This window comes from Oryzias latipes, chromosome 4 (genome assembly GCF_002234675.1).
Source record: "Oryzias latipes chromosome 4, ASM223467v1".
NCBI lineage: Eukaryota > Metazoa > Chordata > Actinopteri > Beloniformes > Adrianichthyidae > Oryzias > Oryzias latipes.
In genome coordinates this window covers 13286517-13306800 of record NC_019862.2, presented here as the reverse complement: position 1 = coordinate 13306800, position 20284 = coordinate 13286517, and the positions used below count along the sequence as shown (strand labels likewise).

The window sequence follows — 20284 nt, the reverse complement described above, 5'->3', positions numbered from 1 at the left end:
TTTAATCATGTGGAATATTATTATAATTCTGTCTTTTTTCAGAACCTTAGATTTCAAAATCAATATTTTCCAAAGTAGCTTTGTTTTTATTTCATGTTGCTGTTTTTCACAATGGCGTATTTATTTTATGAACAGCTTTTTCAGCAGAATGGGTCTATCTGTCAATCAGTGAAAGTGGGCGGGATCTAAACGCTCATTGGCTCATCCATGGAAATCGACTCATATTCCTGGATACCCGCTCAGCGGTGTGCCAGTCCGAGAGATGATATATTTCAGCGATATCCGCGCGGCTTTGCTGACATTAGAGATCAAATATAGACAAACAATCTGTCTGCTGCAGAAGATGCAAACATGGACCACTCTGTTTTTGTAGTTTGAGGGTTTGTGTGGACCAAAGGAGCTCCGGTCGTCCACGTCTCGAATTCCCCGTGAAACACTCTTGAATCTTACGCAATTCACTCAGACAGCTCTCCTTTGCTCTGCAGCTAACAGCTCTGCTGTCTGAGCTCACAGATCCAGTCTGACGTCATCGTGCCTTATGTCGGCTCGCAGGAGGCGCGCTGGCGGACCGACACACAGTCGGACCAGACAGCAGTGGATAGGGGAACAAGCCCGCTCGGGCCTCCTGAACCTTGTGATATTGTTTTATTTTCATTGAGACAGTGATTTTAAATCAGGTCCTCTGCTTTTTTTTCCCCTCTTGGGGAAAATGTTGAACCTTTCCTGCAAAAGTTTCTCTTTCTGGTTGTAAAACGCAGCGGAGATCCGGGGTTTGATTTGGGATCACTTCCCCGTTCAGACCTCTCAGAGCTGGTTATTAAAAGAATCAGTCTCTATACTTTGGATATACTTTTTTATTATTACTTTTCCGGCGAACTGAACAACAGACCCTTAACTTGCGCTAACACACACACACACACACTTTTTGCGCTGGGCGCTCTGATTTATAAGTTTGACTGCAGGAGCTGAAGACTCTCTGGGATGATCTCATGAACTCAAACATGGAAACATTGTTGTGGAACTATTCCAAATAAATAAACCTGATCTCTTAACATTCTCCATGTGCATTGTGCATCCATGCATTGTAAGTGAGATAAACACAGGCAATCGCTCCATGTGGCTATCAGGCAAAAGCATTAGCTGCTAGCTCCTCCCACACGCGGCATGGTGCGTTTATTGAACTCCAGTTCACAGAAGTTTTGTGAAAGTCCAACAGCCACTCAGCCTAACTTAGGCCACTACTAGATGTTCATGAGAAGATGAAAATTGCAGAACCGACCACAAATTCACCTGAATTATGCACACTCGCCCAAAGCCACTTTTATCCGCAAATTTAGAACCAAAACTGCCCAATTTCTGGTAACACTGTGGATGTGTTGAGGTGCATACTCCCCCTAGTGTTGAGGAGTGGGCATCGCGCCGTCACGTTCACTGAAGCATCTTCGATCGATGTAGTCAGGGTGCTGCTGCTCATGTCTGAGTAAAGGAATAGCCAATCACAAAAGTGTCTCCGCCTTGTCTGGTTTTATTGACAGATAGACCCATTCTCCTGGGGCCTGTTTCAGAAAGGTTAAGTGTAAACTCTGAGTGCATTAACCCCGAAATCAGGGAAACCCTGGGTTTGCCGTTTCAGAATGGGAGGTTTGTTAAACCAGAGAAAGCAGAGTAAGTCAAACCCGTTTCTGAAAGAGAGGTAACTTTTACTCGGAGTCAGTATCCATGGTTACTTATGCTGTGAACCTAACCTGGTCGGGAGCAGGTTTTATTCTCCAAACTCGAAGTTTCTGCCGGTCCCCTCCCCTTTTTAAAGACGAAGCGGTATTTTTCGCTTTAACCTTCATTGCCCAAATGTCCGTCACACAGAGACAAGTGACAAGAATGGCTTGTCCTTTTTTGGAGGACCCAATAGATGAGGAGGCTGCATTAATTCGTAGAGAATTACATTTACGTCGTACGAGGATTTTGAGATGACTCGTTTTTTTGTCATTTCCCCATACGTTTTTGTTTGAGCTTTACCGTTTTTCGTTGCAGTCAATTACATATTTACAATGAAAACAACATTAGATATGTATTGCTATGTAGATGTTTCATATGTCAAATATTGTCAACAAAGCCTACATCCATGACATGCTCAAATTTGACCTGATTGAATTATTTTTTTATACTTCATTTTTAGCTGCTGCCATGTTCTTTTAATTCATGCAGGATTGCATCTACATGAAAATGAAATCAGGGACATTGAATTAGATTAATGTAACAATTACTTTTTGGAAACACAATTTGCTAGCACTGCTTACTTTCTTAATCCCATATAGACCTATACCACTTGATCAATACAAGGGTAGTGTTGCAGCGTGTGTGTGTGCTGAGCGGGGTGCAATCCACGAGAGACAAGGGGAAGGGCGATTGCAGGAGCAGATGGGGGGGGGGAGCGGGGGGGGGGGGGTGCGTGGAATATATTGTGTGTTCGGAGGACGGAGCACTTAGTTAAATAAAGAGAAGGTGTCATTCCCAGAATAACTGTTTTGGAGTCATTCTTAATCCGCTCTGGACGTTGAGGGTTTCGAACGGGAAGTGAACCCCGAAGGAGAATTCCCTTCGGCCCTGAAGGAAATCTCCCCTGCGCTTCTGACCACGGTCGGAAAGACGAGAGAAAAGAAAGAAAGGAGAAGTCTTCGCGCAGCGAAAGGTTCAACAGTAGACAAAAGTTCACTTTTAAAAACACAATTGCATGTATTAATATTAAACTGACCAACGTTTGCAAGAGGGGAAGGATAACAAAAAAGTCCTCTAAACATTATCAACGTTAAATGCATTTTCCCCCAGATTGGTTCTGTACACTATGCAGCATTTCATGCATTTACACCAGGAATAACACTTCAAAAGTACACCTAAATATCGCCATTTTTTATTTCACTCCTTACGCTATTTAAAAAGTTATTACAGCCAATATTTTATAACAATGATTTAAATGCAAACTTACGCATTAACTTGAGCAGCTATGTTTTCCACGCTAACTGTCTCTGTTTTGCAGATGCAGCGGTGTTGCTTTTGTTCCGGAATATGTGTTCATATTCAATGTAACTCTGCTGCAGCACGTCAAGTTCAGCTGGCGAAAAATACGCAGACCTCTTTTTTTCACGGTTGCCATGGTGACTCGTGATATCTGCGCTCCATTAATAATGGCTTCTTATAGTCGCGGTGCGCACGCTCACCTCCGAATCAGTCCACTCAGAGTTGATTGATCTAACTCGGATCAGCTTCTCTGAAACTGAAAACTCAAAGTTGTTAATCTCCCGATTGACCAACTCAGAGTTCAAGTTCAACCTCAGAGTTGGTTGAACCTCCTTTCTGAAACAGGCCCCTGAAAAAGCTCTTCATGAAATAAATACGCCATTGTGAAAAACAGCAACATGAAATAAAAACAAAGCTACTTTGGAAAATATTGATTTTGAAATCCAAGGTTCTGAAAAAAGACGTAGAATTATAATAATATTCCACATAATTAAAAATGAATATTTTAAAATGCTGTTTTAAAATAATGAACAGGTTTTTAAAGCAAAATGAAATATATTGAATAATATAATGGCTAATTTAAAATCAGTGTGCGGGTTTTTCACCATTTCATGGTCTTTTTATATATTTATAAGATATTTATTGGTTGGTTGTGTATTTGCATGAGGTCACATTTATTTATTTAATCTAATATTTATTTATTTAATTATGAACAGTATAGGACTCCATACTAATCCAGCAATTCATTTACAAATAAATACAATACTATGGAAGGTCTTTTCAAATGCAAAACTACTGTTAACATTGATAAAGACAAATTGCAGTATGGTCTGTTACGGGTTTATAATTACAAAAGTTCATTGAAATATTGTTTTCTTACAGGAACAACTAAACCACATAAATCCTAAATGGTGAAAGTAAATTTCCCATTAATTGTCACACACCTGGGCGTGTGAAATGTGTTCTCCACGTTGGACCAATCCCCTGTGGGAGGAACCATTTGGTGGTTTAACCCGTCTGAATGCTGAGTGTCAAGCAGGGAAGCATTGGGCCCCATTTTTAGTCTTAACTGCAGGTTTGAACCCACAACCTCAATCTCAGGGGGAACACCATCACAAACTAGTTTTCACTTTTAAGATTAAATTCCATATTCTATATCGATTTTCTGTCCCCTGTGCAGTTTTGACTTTTTTTTTTTAATTGGATTTCCTGAGCCGTTTACTCTCTCCGTTTAGCTTTGGCTTTAGGACCTTAGGCAGAAGAAGAAAAAAAAAATCTATTTCCTTGATTGTAACCACCTCTGACTACTTTTGCTATATTTACCACTAGATCGGAGAGGAAGCAAAAGAGGTGTTTTTTTATACAAAAATATAGTAAAAACTCTTCCAAACTTTTCTTCTTTGTTTTTTGCTGCTCCCTTTAGGAACCACCACAGAGAATCATCTGCCTCTATCTAAACTAGCAGAGGGGAGTGAGGGCCACATTCTTGCTCGTTTTAAAAACATACCCTCCTCTGGATTCTACTAATTTGGCTGGACACTCCTGATCCAGGTCATCAGCTATGAGGAGGGCAGTGATATCTGGAAAATTTGTAGACACAGCAGCCTTTGATGCCTGATCTAAACCGGTCCTCTGCATCCTCCTCACTCACACCAACCCTGTCGTGTCATCCATGACTACTTTTGTGCAGTCTTTCTCCTGGCCTATTTCATGGTAGCTCCAACTTCTGCATCCTTTTCCCAACACAATCACGGTCCATCCAGTCTACGTCATGTACACCTTTCATTTTGTTCCTGCTGACACTGTCACACATCACATCTGAAACTTTCCTCCACCTATTCCTGCTTGCACGCGGCTCTTTATCCCTTTATCACACTCGCCTCCTTCACCTCTGCCCCTTGTAAACACTCACTCTTCGACTATTTTACACACATTCTTTTTGCAGCTGACCATCTCCTTTCCAGAACAAACCTCCACCTCTCTAGACATTTTCCGCCATCTGCTCCAACAACAGTTCACCACATCATCTGCAAACATCACGGTCCACAGACATTCCTGTCTAGCCTCATCCGTCAGGCTGTCCATCGCCACAATAAGCAAGAAGGAGCTCAAAGCTGATCCTTTTGCCACTCCCACATCCACCTTGAACTCCTCTGTCTTCCCTGGAACAATGCTAAAGTACTTCTCCGTCACTCCAGACTTCCTCATCCAAACCACAACTCCTCTCTGTATTCTGTTACAGACTCTAGATGAACAAAGACAATTCTGTTCCTACCAACCTTCTCTGGTCATCTCAGTGGTTCTTCATTCTAGCTTGAAACGATAGTGTTGCTCACTTGTGACCTCAGACACCACTCTTTCCCATAACTTCATTGTGACTCGTCAGCTTTAATACTCTAATGTTTCCACATCTCTAAACATTTCCCTTGTTTTGAAAAACCAGAACACTTCTCATTTCCTCAAATGTTCACTTTCCAAGATCTTGTTCGTCAGTCCAGTCAGAAACTGATGATCCTTAAATAAGATCACAAAGTAATCCTGGTCCTTTGATATCCAGTTACTATATTAACCTGGTAATCTAATGAAAGATTAACGGAAACAAATCAGTTTGTGAAAGCTTAATCGTTATTTCAGTGGTTTTCACATGTACTGTTCTCAGGGAGAGGCTAATGGAAAATGCAAAACATATTTTTTAGAAAATCTAAACGATACTTTTAAAAATCTATCTGGCAGGAAGTGGGACCACAATTGTCAAATCTGCCACCATCAGTGTAATTAGTAAGTGCAATTGGATCTGAATAAACGCTTTCCTGTTGTTGCATGAGAAGTTTTGCCTTCAGTATAGGGCCCAATTTCCCTGCAAATGTTGATAACCTGCTGCAGGATTTCTCCATCCAGGGCCTTGAGCGTCATTTCCCTGTAACATTTACATGTTTCCATGCTGTAGCAGTAATGATTCAGCTAATTAGAACCCCACAAGCTTTGAATAAGCCTTTAGTAAAGGAGACAGAGTGCAGAATTGGAATATACTAAGCAGTGGTTTAGCAAAGAGCAGGCAAAGAGAAACAATGTCCACCGCACACCCCTTCCTCCCGTCACATCCAGACAAAAAGAAAATATACGGCCTATTTTCTTTTCATTGATTTAGGGTTAGTGATCATATTTCCACAAACAGAGGAAAACCTGGATTTCCTGAATGCTGTCACAGCGGACCGCTTCAACTTCCTGTGGCACAGGAAGCAGGATAGTATTCATAGTTTTCAACCTTACATCCACAAGCAAAGGAAAACAATCTTAGCTTAAACTGATGTTTAAAATGCTGATCTTTGGAGAAAACCTGTATCAGAAAGCAGAGTGTGAAATACTTATAAGCATTTAAGATAAATATAATTGATACAATTTGGTTTCTTTTTGTTTTGGCATTCTTCTGAGTCAACTGTTAAAATATCTAAACTTAGAACAAATGCAGACCATAAACTGTGCAGAGACGAAGGCTGATTTCTCGATTTGTTGTTTTACAATCAGGCTGAAGTAGGACCGAACAAATGGGATTTAGGATTTTGTGATTCTTTGCTTCGTGGAAGTGTTTCCAATATCATCTAGCAGTGATGTCAAACTGTAGTTAATAAACAGATGTGAAAGTCGGAGTGTGGAGGCCTTCAAATGACTCAGTGACAAACACATTTACAAACTTCTAGTTCTTTATTTCATTCACTCACAGAAACTGACAAAACCGTGATGCAACAAAATAAATAAAACCCAGCAACATAAATATATTCTATTAAGCTCGTGTTCAGCAGCCCAGACTCACAGATTCGTCTCTCAGTGATGGCCATATTTAAAATATTTGCTCCCGTTTTGAAACCAGCGTTTACAGCGGTCAACCACCATTACTACTGACCGAGTTCTGCTCAGAACAATGCTCAGTCAGCATTGTGTGATTCATCTCTAAAGAAAAGCCTGTAAAACACATTGTCAAAAAAATAAATTATTGGTAAATTATATTAAAAAAATTTTTTAACTCATCTTTTTTTTTAGTAAAAAAAACTACATCAAAGTAATACTAAATCTTTTCTCTCATTTCCAGTTTCTGTTAGTGAAGTGGTCGTCTAGCTGTCAATTCAATTGTAAGCATTAAATATATCTACCAGTTAGTTTTTTTCCAAATAGGAATAATCAAAGACCTGTATTCCAAAGCTGGTTGAACTGAAAAATACAACCTTATGACCCCAAGGATTGAAGAAAAACATGTTCTCATGATCAAGATAAACAACTTTGAAGGCACGTGGAGCAGCCTTCAGTGAAGCTGAAGTGCCAGAAAACAGTCAGTAATGACACTTGGGCCTCCTCCACTCCCAGAAGCCCTGATGTCATTTCATTAATGATGCAAACCTGCGAAAGGCCGCGCTAGCTGACCAGCTGGGTGAGGTCGCCTCAACGCCCTGCAATAAACAGGAGCGGCGTAGTCAGCTGACCGGGCCTTTCACATCTTCAATCACTGTCCAGGTCCACCTTAAGCAGCAAGTCCTGCAATGGAGAAAGAACTGCTCAAGTTCACACAGAAGGTTTAAGGAAACTAAACCGGGTCAGTATCATCTTAGTGCCTGCTAAAACCCTCATTAATCAAATCTAATTATTATAAAACTTACAAAAAAAATGTAATATTCTTAGTAAGCCTGAAAGGGCTTAATCTGATCAGCTCTCATTGAAAGACCATTTTAAAATGATCAATGTAGAAGTGTGTAGATTTTTTTTCCGCAGGAACACAATTAAGATTCATTATGGGCCACCGGAATCATAAAATGATAATTTTTATTCAAAGAAATGAAACTGGAATACATTTTTTGAGAAGATTTACAATTCTGTTCCTATTAGGTTTATGCTTGTTTTTGTCCAAAAGACAATATCCAGATTCATCCACTCAAAAGATGAAAGAGCAAGTGAATGGAAGACCATTTTTAAAATGATTTGACCAAAACAAAGCCCAGAAACAGCCAATCTTTATGTGTACAGATGCTTCACTAAATCGAGATTCCTCTCAGGAGGACGTGAAGCCATTTTGCCTTTGAACTTGCCTCAATCAGGAACGTCCTTGTACACGAATGTGATTCTTGACTGATGAGCGGGTCCTGGGAATCCTTAAGGGAGAAGCTCAGTGCAGAGGAAGCCCTGGATGGCTGTAGCCTTCTGCACAACCATAGAACCACTCCCAGCAGCAGCACACTGAGGAATACTGACAGACACAAACAAACCCATCACTGTGTGCAGAGGCTGCGCTCAGACACTGATGTCAACTCTATGATGTCAGCTGACGGGACATGCAAGTGGAACAACTGACCACAGCCGTCTATCCAGCAACACCCTTCAATGTGCACTCTTGTTACATGGGAATCCATCAAACTGAAGAAAGAACTTCTTTAAAGTCATTTTTTAAGACATTAATAAAATAGAAACAGGTATTCAGAAACAGACTGTCCTGTACTTGTTTCTTTAACCTCCTAAGACATAGCGTCTACAGGCGTGAACATCATATTTTGGGTTATATTACCACTGTAGGTATGGTAATTCCACTTAACTGGAGCCCTGTGACCATGTCTGCAGAGGGTTAGCTCAGATCTTAAGAGTTTCTAAAAGTAAATCGACAAGGCCTCCTCTGATATTTTGTCACCTTCTTTACTCGAATGGAGAAGACGCTAAAATGATTCTGATTCTTTCCTGTCCTCTCTGACCCTGACCAAAGTGTTTCTGTTAAAGGGTTTTCTTCCAACTGTTCCCTCATTTATGAGGGGTTCTCAGATTGCAAAAACTACGCAGAACTTTGGTTCCAAAAAAAAACCAAAAAAAAAAAGGTCTGATATTTTCTAATTGATCAGTTTATTTTGTGTAAAGCACATAATATGCTGCACAGCGACAGTAGCCTCCAATGGGGAGTTACTAAAACATATTTGACTTTTCTTTATGCTTTTTCAACTAAATCACAAATCAATGAATTTGTGTCCGTGTTCAAGTTAACAGCAGTACTTAATAGGAAAATGGATGACGGCTCATCAAGAGAAATGCCGTTCTTGTATTGAGATTTTTAGCTGCACCGGGATTAGCCTGTTTGGCACAGGATGCATTTTATTTTGAAAGGAAGTCAAACCAGCTTTTGTCAAAAGTAAAAAAAACGTTTTTTGAGAAAACGCTAGTTTCTCTTTATATCTCTGCTTATATTCATGCCAAAAGAGAAATATAATATATGATAAAGTTAACATAGACTGAACACAAAGCAGCATTAAATTTTCTTAAACAATTTTCATTTGCGGCTTCCAATAGGTTTTGATCTGCAGGAATTTACAAAATAACTCACAATCTGCAGGAAATAGGCCCAAATAGTTTTTACTTTTTAAAAAAGGTGGAAGACTCCTGTTTTAGACAAATGATGAAATTAGTGTGGACAGGCTGCAAGCTCGTACTGTAGGCGAGTGGTTAAAGTTTAGAAAGAATGGAAACCGTCTTACTGATCAATGACAGAATTCCAGCAAAAGTGAGAACAGAAAAAGTTGATGCCGGAACGGAGATCTCAGGAGTCTGAGGTTTGTTGATCCTCGTCTCTGTGGAAGCGCATCTGAAGCGTAATCTTTCAGGCTGCAGGTCGATGAGGCAGGCGTGAGGGCACAGCGTCCCGGGGCGTCCACACGCAGCTGGGCCTTCAGAAGCACCAGAATATACATTAAAGGCTGTGTCACACAGCCACTACATAGATTTTTCGCCATGTTGGATTGAGGAAAATTGGTCATACGTGAATATGCGTAAAAAAATGAAAAAGGTTTTTATGTGGAATTTTCACAGATGTAACACGAATGATACATCCGAACCACCTTAAAACGACAAAAACCATCCAAAAGAACAAACATGTACATCAATGTCGAACATGAACAATACGTGATTTTTGCACTGTTTATGTGTAATTCACTAGTGATTTTAGCGTTAATTACGTAATTTGAACATGATATGTGCGCCCTATACGCAAGTTAAAAGTTATACATCGGTGGTACATGCATGAAAAGTGGAACGGTCGCAGAAAGCCACAAATTTGGGTATGCATCTTGCAAAAATCATGCACAAATGCGTAAGATTTATGTAATAATGGTGTGTAAACTACGTAAAAACTGCATAATTCTCAACCGACCAAAGTTTTGAACAGCTAAAGACTGAATTCATGTGAAACTCATCGGCCAAAACCCTCAAAGGACATCTGTGCACATTGACGAATGATTTACACAAGAAACATGAATTACATTTATCACGGGTGTATCACGAAAGACTGAAATTTCATACGTGGAAAATTCGCAAAATGTATGTAGTGGCTGAGTGACATGGCCTTAAAAAAGGAGAGGAGGGGATCAGGAAAGTAACGGAACATAAATGTAACATTAAAAAAAAAAAAAGGCACTTGGTCTTTGAGATGAAATACTTTAAATGTCTGATTTAACAGGTGATGTGTTTGGTTTACCGTTTGGTTGGAGCACAGGTTGAATGATGGCAACTCCTCCGCCTGAGGGGATGTCAGACAGCAGCACCTGGAGGTTTTTACCATTGTGCTTGTTTGCGCGACAGATTGAGCGAGTCACTTCTTCACTCCAATACAAATACCCCTAAAGCAGTGAAGGATCATGGTTACCGTTGCAGTATGTCTTGAATAGAGTTAAAAAAAACTGTATTTTCACTGCAGCTCATTGGGCAGGAGTGTCCAGTCCCAGTCCCCAAGGGTTGTGTCCTGCTCGTTTTTGGCTTTTGAAAGATTTGTATGGGGTCAAACCAGGATCATCTTAAAGTGACTGAAAAACGAAATGGTACATTTGAAATAATAATGAAAACTGTTTGAAACTTTAAAGTGCACAAAATTTGAAAAGATAAAAATATCAATTTGAAAAAAAAAGTATTTGAAGAAATACTGAAAACTTGAATAACAAAAAAAGATAAACCTAAAACTATAGCCAAATTAGAAGAATGTCTATATGGAACAGCTGCTGTTTTGCATTTAAAATTTTTGCTTTTGTTCTCTCTTCCGCTTTGCTTCCAGTCCTCAATTACATATGTACCAAACTCTGGAGGGACGACACAGGCTGCGCCAAGAACAGACGCTCTACTGGAGCAAAAATGACATCACCATAACCTCTGTCACCCCATCTCAATTGTGTCCCAGCAGCGAATGGGCTCAAAGCCCCTCCCCTGCACATTACATTAGGCTCAATTCCAAAAAAAAGAAAAAGTCTGAGTTGAAACTTTAAAATTCCAGACTGAAAGCTAAGAGGGAGACAAATGAAAAAACAAAAATTGAATCTACACAAAAAAACAGCAGCTGTTAAAAATAAGATTTTTTTTTCATTTTGCAACAGCTTTAGATTTATAGTGTTGTATTCAGGCTTTTCAGCATTTCTTTGAATAAAAAAGAAAAAAAAAATCAAATGTCCCATTTCATTTTCCAGTTTTCAATATTTCTATCAAGTTAATGTGTACTTTTGAGATTTAAACTGATTCTGATATTTGACAACATATTTCTGCCATTCCTACTGCAGGTGAACAAAATCCGGTACATTTGGCCGTCAAGAAAAATAAATAAATAAATAAAAATAGAAGTTTGTGGGAATGAAGCAAAACATTGAAAAAAACCCTCAAGAACTCAGATCAGGCACCCATGAAAGCCCAACACTCCTATTCAATGTGTGGGCCGTGATAAACATACCTCAAAAACAGCGAGTCCAAACACCCGGTCCAGGTAACCATTAGATTCTACCACCGTTTTACGGTGGCGACCTTCAAAGGTAACTCTGGAGATGCTCCTGGCTCCTTGGTCAAACCAGTAAAGGAGCTGCCGCGGTATGTCTAGAGAAAATAAATAAATAAATAAACAGCTGTACCATTAAGAGCATTACTGTAAGTAAAAAATAAAAATAAAAAACAAGAATTTGATTTATTTGTTCTCAAATGTCCCCATTATAAAAACGTCTTCTTTAGACATTGGGGTGTCCAAAAGGACAATTGGCTTTACAAAAGAAAGAAAACAAAAACGCATCACAAAACCTTATTTAGGAATAAATCTGAAATCTGATATTGCTGAGTACTTTTGCAAAAACAGGGGATATTGACTCACGCCAGGGAACGTCCACGCAGCCTAACTTTAATTTTTCTGCATCAATATGCTTTGGAAAAAGGAACATTTGATTTTAAAGTGCATGAGAAAAAAGGGCGCCTGTACTTTGCAAAAAGGAAAAAAGGTTTAAAAATGCTATAGGGATGCTTTAAGAATTTAAATCAATACTGAAGCTGCATCTTAAAGGTTATGTCTTCCAGATAATGTCATCTATATAGTCTAAAAAGCTGCAAACATACCCAGAGTGATGGCAAAAGGCTGGTTTAAGGAGGATGTGACCAGAGCGGTCCGTCCGTGGCCATCCAAGCTGGCCCTCTCGATCTTCGGGGCGCTGCCACACTGAGTCCAGAAGACAAACCTGAGAAATAACATTTGGTTTTTTCTAATGCTATGCTTTTATTTTCCAGCACTGGTGCCACACAGTTAAAGACCAACTCTAATGAAGATTCGGTTTTTGGTGTTTTTAACATGTTGTTGTGGCTTTTTCCTGATGATCGAGGACACATAAAAGATAATTAAGCTTAAAATTGCATTTCTTTATTCAAATCGTGGTGAATCAGGAGCAGATGAAGCACAGATTGTAAGCTAACCAAAGAGCCTCCAGGCCTTTAGGGTTTTTAAGAAAACCGACTTGCTGCCAATTACCTGGATCAGATGTGTTTTCCCTAATGACAAGCTACAATGGCAAGTTAGTTGGAAGCCTGTGTTTGACACCTATGTTATAGAGGGCATTTTGAACCGACTGAGCATTTCGGTCTCGCACCCTTGAAGAGGCTCCACAGCCACAGCAGAGGGCTCGTCGAGTCCTGTGATAAGTGGGTGCTCTGGTGAACCGTCCATCAGGGCCGCGTTTAGAGAACCCTGGTCTGGACTGGTCCAGTAGAGAAGTCGGTGGATCCAGTCCACAGCTAGGCCCGACACTGAACCTTGTGCTTTTTGCACCAGCACGGCTTCCTGGGGTTCTTTATCCAAAGATATCCTGAAAAAAATCCACAAGACAGACACCTGAACCAGACTTGAAACAAACGTGTTTTACGTCGGTTAAATCAGGATTTTTCTAGTTATTAAATATTTTACAAAAGTAAAGCTACAGCTTGGTTCACCATTATTGTGTGTAATGATGAACTGTGTTACATATCTTCATCTTAATAAAATGAATTGTCTAGAAAACAACTAAGTGCTCCAAAAGTTCCAGGATGCCACTTGGTTCATTTAATAGACATGAGAAACATTTTTACTGGCTTATTCTGCTACATCTGTGAGGCTCATGCTTTTATTTTAGTGGGTTGTAAGAAAAGTAATATAATGGAGAGCAAACATAAAAGGGAGGTGTGTGTGGGTTCTTCTGTTACCTGTAAATAAAGTTTTGTCCTTGCTGGGCCCAGTACAGTGTGCGGTTGGACGTCACGGCTGCCAATGGACCCCGCCCTGGTAAATGTGGGGCCAGGGTCTCATGATCCGTGCCAAACAGGCTCATCAACTGTATTCCTTTAGAAGTGGTGAGGACCAGCTGAGCTTCATCTCCTGGGGGAAGACAAACACAGATTCAATGAAAGATATGCACATCAGTGCCACAGCCTGGGAAAACAAAGAAAAACTGTCACTAAGTAAGCAGCACAGGCAACATGGATAGAACCGATAGAAAAAAACAAATACAGAAAACTTTATTGTTATTTATTTATTTATATAGTGCAACTTAACCCCCATATGAGTAATGTCAAGTTTTGCAATTTTTCCTTTCAATTATGTTAAAAATTTAATCATACAGAAGCACTGGAAAAAAAAAATACAGAAACTTCAGTTTGATGACTCCTGCCAAATCTGCTTAATGCATGAATACATAGATTCATATTCAGTTCTGATTGTTCTTTCAAAGTGTTCCCAGTGGTTTTTAGTCAAAAAGCAAATACCTGTCGTTTTCTAGGTCAGTTTCTGCAGAGCAGCAGGAGAAATTTGCCTGTGAGTCATTGGCCGAACAACCCCGCCCCTCTTCCCGTCTCTGTTGCTTAGGAGCGCGGAGCAGGGAGCTTGTGGCCCACCCAGCATATATTCTACTTCACAAATAAGCCTTTTTTCAAAACAGAATTTTTTTCATCTGCTCCTGATTCCCAACAAAATGAATACAAAAAAATAATCAGAAATGCAATTTAATCTTAATTTTCCAAATATATGTTCTCTATGATGAGAAAATGATACAATGACATGTTAAAAAACACAATTTTTTTAATCAGAGTGGGTCTTTAAGTCTAGATTTTTTAAATATCACAACATGAAAGATGTGTCCTTTGAGAATTCTTAATGAAACATGAGCAAAGTAAAGCCTGTTTCTGCTGTGTTAGTGGACCTGTGTGAGATCGTCTGCTGTACCTCCAGCTGTGCATGCCCCTGTGGTTGAACCCGGACGGTAACCCTCGTGACAGTCACAGGTGATGCTATGGCTGCTGTGAACGCACAGCTGATCACATACGTCTCTTTCCAGGCACACGTCAACCTCTACAAAGACAGGGAAACACCTTCCAGTATGCGTGTTATGAATGTGCCGCTCGGGCTGCTACATGCAAACACTAAGAAGAGGTCAGTTACTACACGCAAACAAGTTCTGCTCAGACAACACAAGCTTTGTTGTTCACATTTGAATGCGAACAACAGTTCCTGATAAGGGAATTGCATCATAAAAGCACTTTGTTGGGATAGTTGTGAAAAAACGGTGTGACTCACCTTCACACAAACTGTCGTCGACGAGCTTCATGTTGTCAGGACACTGGCAGAGGAAACCCATGGGGAGGTCCACACAGTGATGAGAGCAGCCGCCATTATTGACCAGACACTCGTTCTGATCTGCAGGAAAACAATAACGATGGTTCTTATTTTTACTGATATAATAATGCTGGACTGGAGAGACTTTGATAAAACAAAAAAATAAAAATCAATGTTAGCGATGAGTTAGCATTAGGCCTGCACAATATACCGCAAATTTATCGTTATCGCGACATCAAGCTGTGCAATATGCATACCGCAAGAGACGGGGAAAATCGCAATAATTGGTTACTTTGACCCATGTGCTATCCTAGGCACTTTAACATTGGGAGTTGGGTCATCTAGACCCACTAGACAGTGCACTGAACCTTTTTTCTTCAATGATTTGTGATCTTCACTGGTGTCCATGGATTACATGAAATCTTTCCACCTTTATCCACCTTTGTCATGGTAGGGAGAACACGTCAATGTAAGGGGGGGGTCATATAAGATAGCACAAGGGTTAAATGTGCTAAAACAAACTCATGGCAGCTTGAAATAATGAATAAATGAAATAAATCCCTTTATGCATTTAACCAATTGGAAGGACCCGTTTACGTTGTTGATCAATCAGATGAGCCCTTTTATGTTTGACGTTTGCCTCCTACGTCGACAAGGGTCATTTCGAGTATAATTTTTATACTGTTGCATTGAAATGGAAATGATGTTTTTGGTTGGTTTGATATTTGTTTATATACCGCAAATTATATCGTTATCGCAATATTAATCACCAATATCGCATATCGCGAGTTTTCCTCATATCGTGCAGCCCTAGTTAGCATTTATTAAAAAAACAAACAAAACATTTTTACGTTATCCAGACGTTTTATGAAATCCCCAAATAGTTTGTGAAACATTACCATTTACTTATTAAAACTGGTAAAAAACAAAAATAAAATAAAAATGAAGCTGTAAATGTCAATGAAATACTCTGCAATTAAAAATACAGAAAATATTTGGGTAGGAATTGTTAAAATTAGAAAGTAAAAGGTCCCTGTGGTTATTAAGGAATGTACTTCTTGCAGTTGTAAAGACTGTTTAAGTCTGATGAGGCTGTTCTACACATAACTGGATGTAAACTATGCAGTGCCAACATTCATCACGTCCTTGCAAAACAACGATAAAGTACCAAGGACTGTTTTTACAGCAGAATTAAAACAAAACAAAAAGAAGTGAGGAGGAGAGGAAATGCCATTGTCTCCTCCCCCACACTGGAGAGCTTTAGATCATCCAACAGTGTTTTTTTTCTGTCCCGATTGCAGTTTCTTCACACTCAGAGGATCAGTTTTACACTAAAGCCCAGTCATCTGTCAGGGGCCATCAGAGACCGGATTAAAAAAATTGAAAAATTGACCACCAGTAAACCAACTGTTTTAAACATGAAACATAAAAATGTGGACTTTTCTGTGACCTCCTTGATAAGAGTAATAGAACTTGATAAAAATGCAACTGAGATAAATAGCTGCAAACAATGGAATAAGTGCAAACAGGACGCTGTGCTTGCAGTAAGAGCATGAGTGTAGAACTTTATTGCACTTGTGTGTAATAAATATTAAAAAAAAAAAGTTTTAAGAACTTGTTCTTTAAACTAATTTAAAAAACATTAATGGTTTTAAGTCAAGTAAGACATACTGGAGCCTTGAGGAGTCAAAATGTTTATGGTTTTTGTTTGAACTCCAATTAAAAAATGTATATATATGCACCGCTATAGGTTTGTGTGTAAAACAGTGTCTTTACAATAAAAAATAAGTTAACAGATTTTTTACCAACTAACCCCCCCCCCCCCCATTTCCTCATGACGAGAAAGCTCACTTATACAACATGAATACATCCCCAAATTTACTGAGGAATAAATTAAAATATCAATGTTTATAGGAGTATGTTTCTTCTTGCAAAACAAATAAACCAATAAGTATTCACAAACCTGTTACGAACAAGTTCACAGTTAGATAATCTCTAATTATTTTGTTATAAAGGTTTTATCACATCTTGAGGGTTTTTTTTCCTTCTTAGTGCTTTTATTTGTTAAAACTACAACCCAATGATAATGAGACAGGGAAGTGACTAACCCTTTATTGCCCTCTGCTGGATATTCAGCGCTACTGCATTCTTTTTGCTCATTTTAAACGTTTAAAAAAGTTATGAAGATCAACACTTTGCCTTAGGCGTAGACTCAAAGTCACAATTTAATTTATGATTAATTCCAATATCCAATCCTATGGATTGGTTTTGAAATATCCTAATAATTTATTTTAACCAAAATGTGGAAATTTCATCCATAAAATTATAACATCTTGCACCGAATTTTTTTTTTGCCTCTAAAATACAGACAATGCATTAAAGGAAAAATTATAGATTTTTATAATTGAATACAACTTCTTTCAATATAATCCGTTTATTTGTATTTTGAGATTCAGGTTTAGTTCAGTTTGTGTTCCTGCACTGGGGTGTAAACCAAAATCAAATCCAAACTTTTTATGTAAAGCACTTTTCATACTCCTGTAACTCAAAGTGATTGACAAAGTCAAACGTTTTTTAATTTAAAAGCCAAAAGCAAAACAAAGACTTTCCCACACAAATTATAAAGACATACAAAATGGTTTATACCGCACTGCATCTCCTGCATCCTGAGAAAATGTCTCCAAGTTTTTCAAGTTTGTTCTTTGATTGCTAGTAGAGGTAAGAAAGTCACCCAGATTTTTAACAATTTCAATGAATAAGCTTCTTTTTCTTCCCCAATACTCACTGCAATCTTCCTCATCGCTGCCATCAGAGCAGTCAGGTGTGTTGTCACACCTCCACACATGGCGGATGCATTCTCCGTTGCCACACTGAAACTCTGACGGAGGACATGTCGGCGCCGTCTGAGCGGCAGGCTGGTCCGAGCCACACAGCTCCCAGCTCTCGTCCCGTTTGTTTGTGCAGTCGGCTCGTCCATCGCACACTTTGTCTTTGAGCAGGCAGGCGTCAGATGGGCCGCAGGAGAAGAGCCCAGAGGTGCAGTTCTGACAGGAATCCTCGTCGCTCCCGTCACCGCAGTCATCAACACCGTTGCATAAGAGCTTTGTTGATATGCACCTACTGCTGCGGCAGGTAAACTCATCTTTTTTACACCATTCCTCACCTGCAAGTTATGAAACACAGCAGGAAGGACGACAGAATTGAGGTTATTACATCACATACTGCACCTAACATCTGTTGCATAAGCACTTGCCTAAACTACTTTATACATCTGGGAATGTATAAGGTTTAAGAATTATAGATATTTTTGCAAATTGTAAAATTGAAATGTCTCAATTTACCAATAAGATATCACATTCTGATGAAGACATGAAACTTTTGCTGTGGTCGTTTTAATACAAAGACAAATCAAAACAAGACTGAACGGTTTTGGAGCCTCAACAAATCAGAGCAATAACTAAAAAATAATTTAAAAAAGAGAATCCTGAGGTAGACGCCAACATTAGTGTATCAAAGTCCAGAAGACAAGGAACTTCTTCAAGATTTACACAGAAAAAACTAAACATTTATGTAGGGTTTTCAGTTTCATGCAGCTGAGAAAGGCCGCTCAGTCAGATCCACATATCAGGTTCTGACACAGCCTACAAAGTAAAGCGATACAGTTCTGTTTTTTTTTTTTAATTGTCATATGATCTCTTAACTCTGTCCACTGTGCAAGAAGATTTTCCACGTAAAGCAGTTTAAAAAAATGTTACCCTTTAACTTTTGCAGCATGGAGAATGGGACTATTAAGAAGTACTATTGAGTAACGTTGGCAGCACAGGGGAGGTGAATACCTGCTGCTTAAATGTGCAGATGTGGTTTTAATGTGTGAGAACTGATCTCAGGAGCAGCAGATTCCCACTAAACCTCTCAGGAATTTAGTATCAAAGGCTCCCGTGACCTTAATGGGATTGGAAATGAAAATCTATGATGACATGATCTTACATTAAAAAAAAATTATTAATTTAAATCCACAAAAAGGGGATAACGCTGACATGTGTTGAAAGATTAGCAAAACGTTCATCCTCATTAAAAGCTCAAAGACTACAGTGTTTAAAAAAAATTAAAAGGTTGAATGTTCTGGTACCTTTTTAAGATTGTAAATGCTTGTTTCAAAAGAAAAGAATAAAGTTAAATTAACTACTTTAATTTGCGTCCTTCCATTTTCCTTTCAGTTTCTTTGAATTTTTAACCACAACTGAAATTTTGTTTAATAAATTCCAAAGACTACAAGATTTTGTACATTACATTAATCTCCTGCACAAATAACTTTATCCACCCGAAATCCAAAATAATACGTATTCCAGTACAATAAATATACATCTATAGGAATTTTGTTTTAGATTTTAAATTGTAAACAATTATAATTGTAGCAACTTTATAAGCAAAACAAAGTTGCCTTTTTTCCAACGACTTCAACTTTTGTGCAAAAGTGCAGGCAATAATCACGCAAACATGTCATTAAACAGGCAGGAAAGGTTTCAGTATGTTAGGGCAAAACGTGCAAACACTCATTAATGCTGCGATAAGACTTCATGATGTAACATCTGTCAAATCACAAAAAACCGCGAGTACAACTGCAAGAGGCGTGGGTCACCTCCGAGGCTGCATGTCAATTTTGGAGTGCCAAAAGTGAACACAAACAGTTTCAAAGCTACTAGGACACGCAAAACGTGCGTGTTTCATTTAACAGCGAAGACTCCCGCATCTTACCACATATCTGAAGGATAAAGAGCGGCGCGACCAGGAGAGCCAAACATCCAAGGTGCCCCATGCTTGATCCGCCACCCTCTGCAGAAACGAGACACACGCGGCGCATAGAAATGACGTCAGCGTTTTTCTGTCAAACGGCAGGTGAATAGAATAAACCTATATTTATACCTCTGCTGGGTTTTTTTTAAAGGTGACATTATTTTTCATACAAAATTTAAAATTATACATTAAATTACATGATTTATTCACTGTTTTCTTTTAGCTAAAGAGGAGTCTGGTTTGTTGCGTGTGTTCTGCGCGGATGAAACTCGTTTCTTCAAGGTTTCAGTCAAGATAATTTTTTATGACAAAAATGCAAAAAATTACTTTTTCTTTCTGCCATAAGGAGTTGTGACACTTGATCATGCGCCATAAATACATTAGCATCATCTTGAACATTCTTTCTAGTCAGGTGTGTGTGGAAATACAGGTGTTTCATTTTTAAACTTTATTAACAAATATTACACATACAAGGAAATACAGGTGTTTCCAATGTTTTTTGATTAGCTCTCCCACACACAATTACTGGAACACCTGTGCATCCTGGTCAGGATCAGTATCCCTTTCACTCATCATTTTCCT

The 20284-nt window shown here is 38.9% G+C and overlaps 1 protein-coding gene across 2 annotated transcripts; it reads right to left on the bottom strand.

Annotated features, from left to right (window-relative positions):
• Positions 1–6698: 6698 nt before the first annotated feature.
• Positions 6699–19850, bottom strand: LOC101161302 (low-density lipoprotein receptor-related protein 8). 2 transcript variants are annotated; one of them, XM_011474008.3, is made up of 13 exons: positions 19832–19850; positions 19664–19741; positions 17694–18071; positions 14870–14989; positions 14519–14644; positions 13504–13675; positions 12915–13130; positions 12391–12509; positions 11744–11883; positions 10511–10652; positions 9516–9704; positions 8091–8248; positions 6699–7542 (listed from the first exon to the last, which is right to left on the bottom strand). In XM_011474008.3, exons 2-13 carry the CDS (start codon positions 19722–19724, stop codon positions 7507–7509), a joined length of 1857 nt encoding a protein of 618 aa, XP_011472310.1. In that variant the 5' UTR covers positions 19725–19741; positions 19832–19850; the 3' UTR covers positions 6699–7506. The 2 variants fall into 2 exon arrangements, with proteins under 2 accessions (XP_011472310.1, XP_020558035.1); XM_020702376.2 differs by lacking the exon at positions 19832–19850 and having other exon boundaries at positions 19664–19799.
• Positions 19851–20284: the final 434 nt, after the last annotated feature.